Below are 15,766 nucleotides of genomic sequence, written 5' to 3'. Positions count from 1 at the left end.
CAGGAAAGGGGGGGAGGGACTCTGGGTCAGGGGGTGGGGGTAGGACGAGGGGGGATGGTTTTGCACTGAAAAAGGGCAGATTTAGATGAGATCTAAGGCAGAAATTGTTCCCTGTGCGGGGGGTGAGGCGCTGGCCCCGGGTGCCCAGAGCAGCTGTGGGTGCCCCCTCCCTGGAAGGGTTCAAGGCCAGGTTGGACGGGGCTGGGAGCCCCCTGGGCTGGGGGAAGGGGGCCCTGCCCGGGGCAGGGAGGGGCACTGGGGGGGCTTTGAGGTCCCTCCAACCCAAACCAGCCTGTGGTTCTGTGATTCTGAGTCTGATGATTCTACCCCTGCCTGCTCTGCCCTGACCCCTGCGGGAGCAGCCCCCCCCCAGCCTCTGACACTCAGCAAACCTCAGCGTGCTCGGCTTTGCCTCCTTGCAGAGCAGAACGGGAGCAGGAGCCCGGCCTTGCCCCAGGTCTGCAGGACCCCGTTTCCCCGTGCACCATCGGTGCACGCTCCTTGCTCGGGCACGGAGCAACGTGTCCCCGGAGAGCACCGGCAGCAAAGCAAGGGCAGAGGTGTGGGGGGGACGTGGGATGGAGCCACGGACACATCCTGCACCCCACTCCGGGCTGAGCCTGGCTGTGGCAGGGCTAGGGGCTCTAAAGGCACCAAAATCGGCAAAAAAAGCAAAGACAGCAATTGGAGTTTAGGGAAGAGCAAGCAGGCACACCTCCCAACGTGGGCACAGGGCGTCCAAAAAACTGTTTTCCCCCTGTTTTCTTCGGAGGAGTTTCTCCATCCTGATGGAAATAAAAGTGGGGTTCAGCTGAAGCAATCCCTGCGGGCATTCGGGGTGCGACTCTGGCCGGTGCCCGGGAGCGCGCAGGGCGCTCGGGTTGTGCAGATGTAGGTGGCTGGGGGCCGACGGTCCCCCCAAATCCCAAATCCCGGCCCCGGAAGAGCGGGTGCGGGCTCAGGAAGAAAGGGGTGCTGGGGATTTGATATTTAAGCCAAACGGGGCGTTTCATGCAGCGCCAGCGAAATCAGATCATCCTCACAGCCCCGGCTTCCATCGGCCGAGGTGGAAACGGCGAGCGAGGACAAAAAGTTGGGGTGCAGGACACACCCCACACCCCCCACCCCCCCGTTCAAGATAATGCTGTCGCTTTGCACAGCAGGGCCTGGCTGCGGGCTCCTGAGCTGGGGGGGGGGTGTGTGTGGTGTGACCCAAAGGCAGGGATCTGGGGGTGCAGGGGGGTCTGGGGTGCATTTATCCCAGCCCGGTTTGGGGGCGCTCAGCACATCCCTGCTGTCCCCCTGCGGTGCCGAGGCCTCGCTGCGAGGGATTCGGGTCCCACGGGCTGCGGCACGCTGGGGTTTGGCACGAAATAAAGGACCCGTTTCCCAGCAGCAGATGTTTTCACCCGCCCCATCGGCGGCCGCGTCCCAGCTGCACCCCCCCACACACTAAGAAAATGATGTTTAGGGGTGCGCAGGGACCGGTGAGGGGGCCGGGTGCTGCGTGTGCTTTGGGCAGCTTTTGGGTGGTGCGAGGAAAAAGAAAAAGCTTTTAGCTGGAGCTGTGGGGAAGGTTGCGTGGGGCTGGGGCGCTGGAGAAAACGCTGAGGCCCGGCGGGGTGCTGCCGGCCGTGCCCCTCAACTTGGGGGGTGTTTTTGCTCCCCTGGGGGTTGAATTTTCATTGTAGGGACCCAGGGATTTGGGGACAGCAGGAATTTTGCAAGTGGGGAACACGAGCTGGGTGAGGAAGGAGTTTTTCTCACTCGGTGCAGCGTGAGTTTTCCTGCCTGGCCCCGAGCCGGAGCCCGGGCAGCGCCGGGCAAAGTCCGGGAGCTGGGACCCCCCCCTCGCCGCTCCCCAGATAAACCCGCACTAAAAGGCAAACCCAAACTTTATCCCGTTGAATAACCGCCCGGGAAGCCTAAAATAGCACACGAGTGGCATTTGTCTGAGCCAACACGCTCCGGCCCCGCGCGTTTTCCCCGCAGGGAAATGGTGGTGGTGGTGGGGGGGTCGTGTCAAATCGCTGCGGGAGCCCCCCCAGTCCTGCTCCCCGTGGGGATGCTTCACGTACCTGCAGGAAAGCCCCCGGTGCCAAACACCACCCCCCCCCTCTTTCCCAGTTACAGGGCAGCAGAGAACTGGTTTTGTTCACCCCGTTAGCCGCAGTCACCTTCCCCGGGAGGTCATTTGGGGACAGGGTAGGAGTTTACATTCATTTCGTTTCATTTTGTCTCCTGTAAAGCGCCGGGCGGCGTTTAGAAATAAAAAGGGGTCTCGAAGCGCAGATGGTCACTGCAGAAACGACTGTCGCGGTAGATCTAAATAAATATCTAACCGAAGCACGGGGTTTATTTAAAAGCAGATTTTAAAAAGGTACACAAAGGTTAGAAACACAGGAATCTTCTTTTCAAGGACTCTGGCAAAGTTTTGAAGGACAGTTTTGCCCTGTGCTGGCAGGGAGCCCCTTCGCCCAGGCAGCGCCCGGCGCCTCGCAGGGCAGCAAAGCGCTTCTGCCAGCGGCGGTGCCAAAAAACTGCTCCGGTAATTAATGGTGCCTGTGGCTGCCAATTAGCTGATTTGCATCGCGGCAGCATCCCAGTCCCTGCGGCAGCAGAGGCCCCCGGGGAAAAAAAAAAAAAAAAAAGAATAATTAAAAATAAAAATAAAAATAAAAATAAAAATAAAAATAAAAATAAAAATAAAAATAAAAATAAAAATAAAAATAAAAAATAAAATAAAAATAGCTGTTTCTTTGCAAAGCGGCGAGACGGGTCTGCTGCCGAAACCCGGCCTGATCCTGCCGGTCCCTGCGCGGGTGGGGATGAAGATACAGGTCCCTGAGTGGGTGGGGATGAGGGAGCAGGTCCCTGAGTGGGTGGGGATGCGGACACGGGTCCCTGAGTGGGTGCGGGACGATGCATGGGTGAGGATGAGGGAGTGGGTTCCTGAGTGGGTGGGATTGAGGGAGTGGGTCCGGATGCAGACATGTGTCCCTGGGTGGGTGCGGGTCCCTGCGTGGGTGTGGATGCAGACGCGGGTTCCCGAGTGGGTGCGGGTCCCTGCGCGGGCGCGGGCGGCCGCCGCCTCTCCAGCCCCGCCTGGCGGCCGCCCCCGTCGGGGAAAAAAAAAAAAAAAAAAAAATTTAAAAAGCATAATTTTTTAAAAAAGCAATTTTGCAGTAAAAAAAAAAAACAAAACAAAACAAAACCAAAACAAACAAAAAAGCCGGCGGTGCGACATGTCGCGACAGAAAAATCCAGCCTGTTGTCTCTGTCCTGGGGCTGACCTGCATTTTGGGCGGGGGGGGGGGGGGGGGGGGTGAGGCCGGTGACCCCAGCCCGGGTCCCTGCGGGTGCTGCCTGCACCCCACTGCCCTGTGCTGAACCCCCTCCCCGGGGGGAGGGGGCCGCAGGCTGGGATCCCCCAATTCCCCGAGGGGGGATCTGCAGGGAGCTGCTTCATGGAGCAGCAATGTCCTGGGGGGCAGGAGCAGGGTTGGGGGGGGGGGGGGATCCCCACTTTTTTGGTGTCACCGGGGATACGTGGTACCACCGCGGCGCCCGCGTCCCAGCCGGCAAAGGGGACCAGGAGCTGCCCGCGCTTCCTGCAGAGGTTCTGGGGGGGACACACACACACACACACAGGGGACACGGGGCGGGGGGTCTGTCCCCACGGACCCTGCCCGGCGATGGAAGCGGAACGTTTCGCGGAGCTGGGGAGCGCACCGAGAGCCCCCGGCTGCTGCCGTGGAGGATGCTCGCCCGTCCCACCCCCGAAAAACTCCGCGCAGCGCTTTCGAACAGGGCGGCTGCAGAGCTGACAGCTAATTAGCACTCGTTAAGGGAGTTTTGAGTCCTGCCAGTCTCAGCCAGCTGCGTTATAAGGACACCGAGGAGTCGTTTCTTTCCCACCAGCAAACCCTGCGCTGCTGCTGGGAGAGCTGGTGGTGAGGGCTCAGCCCGCCGGTGGTATTTTGGGAGCAGTGGGGGACCCCCCCCCCCCGCCCCCGGAGCCCATCTTCATACCATCACGTCAAGCCAGGAGCTGGGGTTGTAAGAAAAAAAAAAAACAAAAAACATTAAATAGCCCCAAACTCGTGAGCCTGTCCCGGGGAAAAGCGCGGGCAGCCAGGAACGCCCGGGGCTGCGGCAGGGATGGGGCAGAGGGCCTGGAACAGCAACTTTCAGGCCAACCCTTTAACATTGAACAAAAAAAGGTAATTTTTTTAAAGAAAATATACATTATTTTTTTTTAATATGCATACTTTTCTAATGAATGGTGTACGTTTGTTTTTATATATATATATATATTATATATACACTTTTTTTTTTTTTTAATACACTTTTACACCCTTTATTTTTTTTTAATACGCTTTTAAAGAAATCCAGTATTCCTGCCACAGGTCCCTGGTGCTGGAGGATCCCCTCGTCCTGAAGCAGTCTGCTAGCAGATCAGCCCCGTTCTGCAGCCACTGGCAGAGCCAGCGACGCTTACAGAGGCCAGTCCAGAGCGGTAGCAGCAAGCCGTGCTGGTTTTATTTTCATGTATTATGGGAGCTGATAGCACTTTTTAATTAACTTGAGGATTTTTTTGCTTCGATTTCTGCTCAGGAGCAGTCTCCAGGCAGGAGACGTTTTTCTCAGACTGATTTGCAGTTCCTCGTGTCGTGATCACCCCTCCTGCACACATTCAGGTAAAGCCCTTTTTAGTGTTGGTGTTACTGTTTGCACTGTGCGGCTCCCTCCTCCTTTGCAGCTGGGCAAACACTGAGTTTTCACAATTTTTGATTTCTTTTTTGAGCCTGGGCTTTTCCAGGGGCTGCAGCAACGTCGCTGGGTGTGCGTGGCTTGGAGAAGAGCCGGATGGAGGAAATGCGGCGTCTCTGCAGCTGAGGCACCCCGGGGGCTCCGGGGGGGGGGGGGGGGGGGGCAGCTTGGGGTGTGCATCCCAGTTTACCCATTTTGGGTCTGGCCCTTTCTGTCTCCCAGCTGGTTCCCAGGATGCTGGGGGGGGGGGCTGGCAGCGCGGAGCGGCCGCGGGACGGCGTCCCCGGGGGGTGAAGGGGGATGCTCTGGGCGGCTGCTCAGGGGATGGGGAGGGGGCTTGGGTCTAAACTGCTGGAAAAAGGGGAGCTGTGACCCAAAGGGCCCCCCTGACCACCGAATTTCCTCCGGGAAGAGGTTGCACGACTGTGAGGAGCCCCGGTGGGCGGGATCCCTGCCTTAGGGGGGTCAGGGCTGACGGAGGCGGCAGAGGGGGGGTTGCCAGGGCTGGGGGGGTGCTGCTCCCCACGCAGCCGCCCGCGTTGCAGGCAGCACGGCAACAACACTTTGTTCTTCGGCGCTTTCCTCACAGGCGCTCGGAGCGATTGGCGAGGCGGCACTTGCCCACGGTGCACACAAATCCCCCCCCCTTTTTTTTTTTTCTTTTTCTCCCTTCTGTTTTCCCAGGCGGGTGCGGCGGGGATGCGGCCACGCTCGGTCCAGCCAAGTCCCGGCTGTGTGGGGAGGGCTGGTGGCTGGAGCAAGCAGGGTGGCTCCACGGCCCTTCATCACCAGAGTCTGGCCCCTTGCTGCAAGCTGCACAAAACTACCACTATTTTGGGACTATTTTTATTCCGTTGTTTTGTTTTGTTTTGTTTTTTTCCAACCAGGGAAATAGTGTCTTGGTCTGATTCTTTCTACAGTCCTCCAGAGTCTTAGTGATGTCTGTGGTTCCACAAGCTGTGTCATGGTGGGGTGTCCCCTCTGTGCTGGGGACCTGCCCCATGCTGCTGTGAACAGAACCTCTGCCACAAGTGGGACCTCCACCACGAACGGGACCGCCACCACGAGCAGAGCTTCTGCCACAGGTGGGACCTCCACCATGAATGGGACCTCCACCATGAACAGAGATTCTGCCACAAGTGGGACCTCCATTGCAAACAGGACCTCCACTGTGAATGGGACCTCTGCCACGAGCAGTTTCTGCCACAAGTGGGACCTCCACCATGAACAGAACCTCTGCCACAAGTAGGACCTCCATTGCAAACAGGGCCTCCGCCATGAACGGGACCTCCACCACGAGCAGAGCTTCTGTCATAAGTGGGACCTCCACCATGAACAGAACCTCTGCCACAAGTAGGACCTCCATCGTGAATGGGACCTCCACCACGAACGGGACCTCCACCACGAGTAGAGCTTCTGCCACAGGTGGGACCTCCACCATGAATGGGACCTCCACCATGAACAGAACCTCTGCCACAAGTGGGACCTCCACCTCCATTGCAAACAGGACCTCTGCCACGAACGGGACCTCCACCACGAGCAGAGCTTCTGCCACAGATGGGACCTCCACCATGAACAGAACCTCTACCACAAGTAGGACCTCCCTCGTGAATGGGACCTCCACCACGAACGGGACCGCCACCACAAGCAGAGCTTCTGCCACAAGTGGGACCTCCACCATGAACAGAACCTCTGCCACAAGTAGGACCTCCATCATGAACAGGACCTCCACCACGAACGGGACCGCCACCACAAGCAGAGCTTCTGCCACAGGTGGGACCTCCACCATGAATGGGACCTCCACCATGAACAGAACCTCTGCCACAAGTGGGACCTCCATTGCAAACAGGACCTCCGCCGTGAACGGGACCTCCACCACGAGCAGTTTCTGCCACAAGTGGGACCTCTGCCATGAACAAGAGCTCCACCATGAGCAGAGCTTCTGCCACAAGTGGGACCTCCACCATGAATGGGACCTCCACCATGAATGGGACCTCCACCATGAACAGAACCTCTGCCACAAGTAGGACCTCCATCGTGAACGGGACCTCCACCACGAACGGGACCTCCACCATGAGCAGAGCTTCTGCCACAAGTGGGACCTCCACCATGAATGGGACCTCCACCATGAACAGAACCTCTGCCACAAGTAGGACCTCCACCACGAACGGGACCTCCATCGCAAACAGGGCCTCCACCATGAACGGGACCTCCGTCACAAGTAGGACCTCTGCCACGTCAGGACCTCCACTGCAGACTGGACCTCCTCCATGAACAGCCCCTTCACCTCAGGAAGGGCCTCCTCGGAGCGTGAAGCTGGGAGAGGCAGTGAGCGATGCGATGCGGACAACCGAGCGCGCCGGGTTAAGCCCAGCGCCGTGGGGAGGTGCCGGGGGTCTTGCTACATCTTTTGCCCAAGGTGGTGGGACATGCCCACACGTTGCTGGTGGCCGAGGGGACTCCTGCCACAGGAGCCAGGCAGGATGGGTGCCCAGGAAGGGTTGCACTGCCCTGGCAGGAGCTGAGGGTGCTCAGGACCTCTCGGATCGCATCCTGAGCAAGCGCGCATCCTCCTTAGGTGTTTCCGAGGCCGATGCCTCTAACGATCGTGTGCGATGGAGAACCGAAGCCTGAGGAGGCACAGAGGGGACTGGGGGCCCCGACACTGGTGGGCTCATAAGACCCTTCGTGGGGTGAGGAACTGGGCCAAGCCTGAGCACTGGGGAAACCTCCAAAGCTGCCACAGAGCTGAACATGGAACAACAGCCCCGGGGGCTTGTTTGGGCTGCAGAGACCTGCTCGGGTCAGGTGCTCGTTAGCAGGGAGCTGGGGTAGTTCCTCTGCCTGTAATCACCCTAATGAGTAGTTGTTTTGCCCGGCTGCAGCAGAGGCAGTTCTGTGACCTGCTTTTGGTGCGTTTGATCTTGCTTTCCCTGTATTTCCCCACCCGGGTGAGCCTGCAGCCGCAGCAGGTAGGGCCAAGCGTGGTCCGAGAGCGCCCAGGACCTGCACGTTGACCGGTGCCGACGTCCTCCGCGGCTCGCTGCCAGCACCCAGAGACTCCCCGCACCCGTCCTGCTCGCCTTCTGGGAACACCTACCTCATTAGCGACTGACAGCATCAGCATTAATGGCTCCGGCTAATTGCCCCAGCCTGACATGGAGCTGGTGGAGGAGGCGATGCCTTCCACGCGCTTACACCACGCCGGCATTGCCGTGGATTTTTTGGGCAGAGGGGGATGCAGCAATGCCCGTGCAGCAAACCTGGCGTTGCGGATGAGGGATGGCTCCGCTTCTCCCTGCCCGATACAGGGGAGTTGTGTTTCCTTACAGGGGTATTTCTGCCTCTCAAGGAAGAGCTAAAATTGGTGCTAATTAACCCCCTCAGGCATTGCTGGTGCTTGCTTTGCATAAGGACTGTGGGTCTCTGAAAGCATTAAATTACTCTCCCCTTTACCCTCCTCTGGGTGGGAGGGCAGGGTGACCCCAAAACCCAGCTCTGCCCATGGAAAAAAAAAAAAAAAAAAAAAAAAAAATCAGTGAAATGCCCAGAAATGCAAAAAGCGAAGCAATGGCGTCTCGCCAGGAGCGGTCTGTGGGGATGAGACAGGCCGGTGTGCGTGGGGGGTCCCACGGAGGCTCATCCCCCACTCTGTCCCAGCCCCCACAGCTGGGAGCCCCAGCCCCACGGCTGGGCCCACGGCCTCTGTCCCCTGCCAGGAGCCCGGAGGCTGCACCACCCCCCCGCCTCGCTGCAAAGCCACCCTGGGGTGCAAGACCCTGGGTGCAACAGGCTGCTCCGGGGGGACACGTCGGGGGGGAAGGGGGGGGGTCAGCACCCTGCAGACCCCCTGCCTGCTTCAGGCCATGCCCAGGGGACGGGGGCAGCGTGGACCACGGAGGAGCAGCAGCCGGTCCCTGGGTGCTCATTGCTGTGGGGTGGGGGCCAGCACCGGGCAAGGGCACCCACGAGAGGAGGATTTGGGGGTGCAGAGTGCACGGGGCCTCTTGCCAAAGCTTTTTTTCTTGGCCTCGTGGCAGCGTGAGCAGAGCTTGAATCAAACAGCAGAGTAAATAAGAGCTTCAGCTGACGGTGGTGCGCCGGGGAGCCAGCGATAAAGTCACCCCGTGTGCCACGGACCCCCCCCATGGACCTGTCCTCCTTCTCCGGGGGTCCTGCAAGGCTCCGCTCCTCCCGGAATTGAAGCAGGCAAGGAAAAGCAGGCAGGGAGAACCAGGCAGGGCGAGGGGAGCTGGGGGCCCTGCCCCATTTGCAAACAGCCACGCAGGGTGCTCCCGGGCTGGGCTGCTGGCAGGGAGGGCTTGGCTCGGGCACCGAGCCCGGGTCGGGTTTATTTTAAATGCATCTGCAGGCACAAGTAAGAAAAACCAAGGAGAAGGGCTGGGTCGTGTTTAGGACAGGTCGCTGGGACGGGAAAGCTGCGGGCGGTGGAGCCTCTGCACCCCCAGCAAACGGGCACACGGGGCGGCGGGACAGAGGTCCTGGGTTGGTTTATACTGGTCTCGGTTAGAAATTGCTGGCGGAGGGAGGGAGAGCTGGGTTTAGGGCAGCGAATCTTTTCTAACCCCTTAAGTTGGTGATTTCTTGGGGGCTGGGGTTTTGCAGCGCTCTCGGAGAGACCGGGAGGGAGCCAGCTGCAATATCGTTCTAGCCAAGGATGCAACAAAACGCGCTTTCTTTTTAATAACACCCCGTCACAGTAGAAATTTTCTGGATTGCTGTGTTTCCGCGTCAGCCCAGAAGTCCTCCTTGGTTGCAGGAATGCCTGGAGGCTCGAGGGTTCCCTTGGGGCCCCGGGAAGGACCATCCCGTGTGTCGGGACAGACCAGCCCAGTCCCACGCTGCCGTGACACCAGCCTGGGGAGCTGCTGGCACGGCGGGGAGCTTGCCCGAGCTGCCGGCTTGCGGATTTCATTCCTGCTCCTTGCTCTCCTGCAGCTGCCGGGCGGGAAGCCGCCGTCTTCCTTAACTTAGCCCTGCTTTGGCCGTGCCCCGAAATAAACCTACGCTCGGTCCCTGCCCTGCGTTGCGCTCCGTCGTACAAAAAAAAAAAAAGCCCTTTTTATTTGTGCGACGGCTGAAATCGGGGCTCCGCGGAGCGGCGGTAGCCAGCCTGCAGCCGGCGGAGGGGAAGGAGAGGCCGAGCCGCTGGCCGGGGAGCAAGGCGAGCGGGCCGGCCGAGGATGCTGAGGGCGAGGGCTTCCTCTCCGCCAGCCCCAGCGCCCGAGCGGAGACGGTGACTCAGAGCGGTCTCGCACGAAGCCGCCGGCTCAGCAGCCCGGCCCAGCCTCGGAGCCCAGTGCGCAAACAGGACGGGCTGGTTTTCGGCGCGGAGTCGGGCTTGGTGCTGGCGGGGTTTGGAGGGAACGCTGCCGAACGCGGCTTCGTCCCCCGCGGGACCGGGGGCGGCCGCAGCTCTCCCGGCCAGCCTCAGCAGCAAGGGGCAGGCTAGCCGTTGTACCCCAGGGGTTTTCAGCACCCTACGGAGGGTGTCAGTCCAGATTTTGACTGTCCGTCCATTCTGGATACGGGGCGGCAAGTCAGCTTGCCGCAAAGACACGTCCCGTTTGCACAGCGTGGCTCTGGACTCGGACTTTGGGCAAACACATAACACCGGGATGCTTGACCACAGAGGCCCAAGCCCGGCCCCAGCTGCCCACGCTTCCAGGCGGGACGCAGCCCCAGGTTTTGCTCGCTGGCACGGAAATCCACGCCGACGGCTTTTCTCTGAAACGCCGTGGGTTGCAGGAGGCTTTGGTTTTGTTTTCTAGGGGATGATTGCAGGAGCGGCGCAGAGCTAAAGCACCCGGCATCCAGCCCAGCCCCTGCGACCAGGGACAGGGGTGGGTGATCGCAGGTATCCGGGCTCCCGGGCGCCTTCGATGTGCCGTGGGTGTCCCCAAATCCCTCTCGGGGTGGTGTAACCCCACGGGCAGCTAACCCCCCCCCCCCCAGCACCACAGACCGTGGCTGTGGGTCAGCGTCAGCAGCGAGCCCGGTGCAGGAGGCCTGAGCTGCCCCGTTGAAGGTGGAGGAGAAGGTGTGGAGGAAACACAACTCCCGACACTGGAACTGCTGCTGAAAGCACCGGGACATGCAACCACGGGCCGCCCCGCACTCAGCTGCAATCGTGGTTTAACGTATTCCCCTTTCCACCAGCCACAGGGCTGTGGCGCGAACCCCAAAAAAAAAAAAAAAAAAATTAACGAAGCGGGGAGGGGGAAGAAAAAAAAAAACAAAACAAACAAAAACCTAGCATCTTTGCTTTTTTTTTTTTCCCAGCCAGCTCGGGGCCCTGATCCAGCTGCCGGTGGCAGCGCGTGGGAGGCGGCAGCAGGCAGAAAGCGGCCGTGTCAGCGGCAGCCGAGGCGGGAGCCTGCCCCTGGAAGCGGGAGGCAGTTTGAGTTAGCAGGGAGGAGCAGTTTTCTGCCCCGACAGTTACCGGCTGGCCCAACGGGTTTCCCTTTGGCACGTCCCAGTCTCCCCAGCGCCGCTGCACGTTGGCGGTTGGCTGTTTCGCTAAGGCAGCTTCACGTTTCTATCTTTTCAGATTAGGAAGGCAGCCAAGCCCCCTCTCCTCCGGGGTCGGGCCCAAGGGGGCTGTTTGGTCCCGGCGGCCGAGGTGGCTCCCGTGCACCCCAGCTCCTCCCGGCACCCCCCTTCCACAGCACCAGGGCCTCGGAGCCGCGGGCAAGGGGAGGGTAGAGAGGAGCTCATAGAAATAAGCCCCACAGAGGCGATAAAAGCAGTGTTTGGTGTACCTGACCTCCTGTTTGTAAAGTTCCAGTGCTGGTTTTCTAGGCTAAAAATACCTTTTACCTTGACTGCTGCTAGGGAAGAACACTTGCTTGGCAGGTTGCTTAGGATTCAGAGGAAGAAAGGACAGGCAGGGCTCAATTAGTCTGGCTTAATTTACAAGCAAAGTTCTGCGTCTGCATGATTTGCTTCACTCGTCTTTTGCACATTTTAATGCACAGAGCAGTACTGGGCTTTTTTATTTTTCAATGCACGTACTTAATGTAGAAGCACTGTTGTTATTCACATGTTTACAACCCGCCTCATAATGAAACTGCTGGGTTTTCTGCCATGAAAAAAAAAAAATAAATAAAATTTAGTGCTGTGCCGAAATGAGCAAGAATATGTGGGAGGATAAAGATGCGTGGTCCGGATCATGTATCTTTTCGTGAGCTCTGCCTGGCTTCTACTGGTCATTCCTGCTGTCCTCCTGCCCAGGGCTGCTTAATTCTGGCTCTTCTCACGTGGGATCCGTGTGCCACGAATGCGCTGATGGGAACAGCTTGGTAACAAGTGCTCTGTGCTCTTGCTACCTGCTGTATTCACTGCGATCAGCAAGCACCGGCAAGCATTAGGTACCGCTCAGCTAATGCAAAGTACTTTAGTATTATATTAGTAATGCCGTAATAATTATTAATGCAAAACCTATATTAGTAATGCAACGTGATGCAAAGTAATCGCAAAAATTAGTTTTAGGTTGTCTGCTTGCTATCTTCCACTGACTGTCTGCTACTTCAGACTCCCCAGCTCTGAGGTGGTTTTGCTAATAAAAAGTGCCAGGAGTAGGTCATCTGCCACGCGCCGCTCCAAGCTGCCCCTGCTGAAGCTGTGTGATGGCTGTAGGGCATCGTGGTTTGGATGGTTGGTACCTTCACGCAGCAAATTGAAAATCCAATGAAAACAATTGCCAGAACAAACTGAGTAAGAAGTTGCTGTTTCTCTGTGGCACACAATGGCTGTGAGATACCTGAAGTTTTTCTTACTGGTCAGAAGTCGTGGCTGTACTTGCCCTTATTCAGAAGCAAACCTAATGTTCTTCTGTACAAGAAATCACTGTGTTTTGTACAGCCTAGGAAAAGATCTGTCTCAGGAGAACCCAAGCAACCTCCTCCTTCTTCGTATCTTGTACATTCTGACAGCAAAGTAACACGTGCATCTGGAGAAAACCGACAAAACAGATTTATAAAGGTTCTTAAGTTAAAAATTAGGAAAAAAACACATCTTGGGAATGGAGCAAGGACCCAGACGAATTCTTCTCCCCCTGCCCTGAACTTGCTGCATTTCCTACTCTTGCTTAATAAGCAGGCAGCCGACAGCTGGTGGCAAAGCTTGAAAATAGCATAAGAGTGTAGCGTGTCAGAAAGCACTCCCTGCCTCTTTTGGTAAGCAGTGCGGGAGTGGCTCCTTAGGTAGGTTATCTATAGGCCGGCTTCGGCCACGGCGCGCTGCACGTCCCAGCCACAAATAGCACCAGCAATCCACTTCTTTTTGGGTGGTGGAAATGTTGGTTTTCCTCCGGCGTGAAACGGCAGTGAAAGCCTCTGTTAATCAGGAGAACTGCATCAGCCTGCCCGGTCTTTGATGCCAGCTCCTGGAAGTCTTCTGCGCGTGTCTGAATGACCCCCCCCTGCCCCGTGCTGTCTGCTAGCGTCTAATGACTGCATCAGCAAGCAGCGTTAACGAGATGAGTGTCCTGAGACCCATCTGTGGGGTTGCAGTGATTTGGAAGCCGTAATATAAAAGTTACATCCTTGATTAGAAGCAGAAGTGCCAAGTTAATAGTCCTTGGCTATTTAATTCCCAGGCAACGGTTGTCTGCGTTTCAGGGCCTCAGGATCGATTGCAGTTCAGCATCACTGAGCGTGCATGAATGTTTCTCTGGCAGGGAATTTTGCTGACATTCGGGGAGTAGCAAAGCCCCAGACGTTGCCGTCTGCCCTTCCCTCGGGCTCTGTCCTTATCCAGCCTGGCCGGGGACGTGAGGAGGTGTGATGCCCCCGCGCAGCAGCCACGCTTGCCAGGAGCTGGGGCACACGCCGTCCCAGCACAACGGAGAGTTTGTCAGCAAACCCCAGGAGTGGGGCAGGAGTCGGGGCCGTTTCTCCGTGACGCCGGGCACGGGAGGGCCCGGCTGCGGTTCTCCCAAGCCGCACCACGGCCGGGATGCTGCCCCTGCCAGCCGCGCTGGAGAGCGGGCACCAGCCTCGCTTGCCTGCAGCACCTCAGCCCAAGCCAAACTGGGAGAGAGATTTTCCTCGCCGAGCCCGTTTTGACCTGGCCCTTCCTACCCGTGGCTCTGTCCACAAACGCGGTTCCGCTAGGAAGACGCGTTTCGGCCAAGCTTCCCGCGGAAGCAACGCGCGAGCAAAGCCGTCAGAGTAGAAAAGCCTTATCTTCTTGTAAGCCCTGCGAAAGGAGGCAGCTGGGTGCAGGGCAGGCACCTGCTAATGCTCCTCCAGAAAGCCAGCGAGGGATCTGGAGGAGCACTGCTCCAGGAGGAAAGCAAGCTCCTGGGAGGAGCAGTGCTCCTCCACAGTGCAAGGTGCCAGTGAAGCCGGCGCTGGAGCTCCCCAGGTGCAGGAAGCCAGGCTTTTCGGCTCTGCTGAACCGAAGTGTTGTCTTAGGGCCAGAAGCCCCTGAAAACTGTGAATCCTATTAAGCGGACAACGTTTGTCGTTTGGACTTTTGACCCGTGTGGCTAACTGTCAGGCCTCTTTATTGCAAACGCCAACGTGCAAGCAGGCGGTTGCGTGCCAAAGCGACGATGGTCCCCGAGAGGAGCCGGCGCTTCCTACCGCGCACCCTGCAACGCCCGCTTCTTGCTGCACAGAATGAGTGAGTCCGGTTGTTGGTAGTTGCATTCACCCAACGATCAGTTTCCCAGTTTGTATTCGAATACTTTGAATCTGTTTTGTGTGGGTTTAATTCAAGGTGTGACCTAATATTTATTATGCCTTATTTGCAGTTGGGAAATTTTGGAATATGAAAGATAGGTCAGCTTCCAGTATTGCACAGGGAAGTTGAACATGCACAATCATTGCAAAAGCAGCAAAAGAGAGATGCTCTGACTTCCCTTCGAGTGAAAAATCCCAAGCCCCAAAGATAGGCAACCGAAAACTCCGTTTCTGTGAGCAAAAGTCCTCTTACAAACAAGAAGCCATCCGTGCCATCTGGCAAGCAGCACGTCACGGCTCTGAGTGAAAAACATCTGCATTTTGTTCATAAAATGTATGTGATGCAATGTAGCCTCAGTGTGTGTGACAGGACGGGCGGCTGAAATGGGTTCAAGGCTTTTCCTGAAAACATCTGCCACATGAATACTAAGAGTTTTAATTACGTGCTGCTTGGTGGCATTTGATTCAACCCAAAAGCAAAAGGCTTGCTTGAAGAAAATATTTTGAGGTCTGAGGATATCATTTATGGTGATTACAGAACAGCAGAACAGATGTGACCGTGGTACCACAGGGAAAGCTGATGGAGAACAATAAGTGCCACCAAAATAACTTTCAGCTAATGTAGAAGAAACTAAAGTTGGACTTACTTTTCAAAACCAGTTGGTTTGCGGAGTGTCAAGCTTATGGGTAATGCACATTCAAGAGCTGAGCAAACTTAATGAAATGCATTTCTAAAGCAATTATTTAAAGTGGCCTAACTTCTCGGGGTAGGCAAGTCAGGTATTAGAAATATCCTTGCTGAGGATAAACTTAATTATGCTAACAGGTACCAAAAGGTTCTGACAACTTCTTTAAAGATATAAACTGTGAGCACTGGAAATAGTGTTTTAGAAAGACATGTCAGATCTGTGCCAGTTAAATGTTTTATTCTCTCGATATAATTCCCACTGGCTATAAAAATAATTGGAAAGACTAATTAATACCACAAATATTTACCACCTTCACTTGATATTGTCTTCTGTGTATATGTGCTAATTAGATGGGTAGGAATGTTAATGAAAGTAGGAAACTATTATACAACTAAGATCAAGGTAAATCTGCCAGGTTTTGAAACAGTAGTTGGTTACAGCAGCAAATCTCTGTAACTGCTGTTATTGAAGTTGCCTTCAGTGACACGCACATTTATCTCGGCGTCACGCTTTACAAAGCAATTTAACGATCGTGAGAACTGCAGGGTTCAGTTTTTGAACGGAGAACCGCTCTGTACCTTCAGCAGAGCGACG

General features: G+C 56.7%; 1 protein-coding gene across 1 annotated transcript; it reads right to left on the bottom strand.

Annotated features, from left to right (window-relative positions):
• Positions 1-635: 635 nt before the first annotated feature.
• LOC122154732 (calphotin-like) lies at positions 636-8,366 on the bottom strand. Its single transcript, XM_042806023.1, has 4 exons — positions 6,786-8,366; positions 5,990-6,571; positions 5,794-5,865; positions 636-644 (listed from the first exon to the last, which is right to left on the bottom strand). The coding sequence occupies exons 1-4, from the start codon at positions 6,972-6,974 to the stop codon at positions 636-638; spliced, it is 852 nt and encodes a 283-aa protein (XP_042661957.1). The 5' UTR covers positions 6,975-8,366.
• Between the last annotated feature and the right edge of the window lie 7,400 nt (positions 8,367-15,766).

This window comes from Tyto alba, unplaced genomic scaffold, assembly GCF_018691265.1.
Source record: "Tyto alba isolate M040663 unplaced genomic scaffold, T.alba_DEE_v4.0 Super-Scaffold_1000006, whole genome shotgun sequence".
NCBI lineage: Eukaryota > Metazoa > Chordata > Aves > Strigiformes > Tytonidae > Tyto > Tyto alba.
This window is presented reverse-complemented; position numbering and strand designations above follow the sequence as displayed.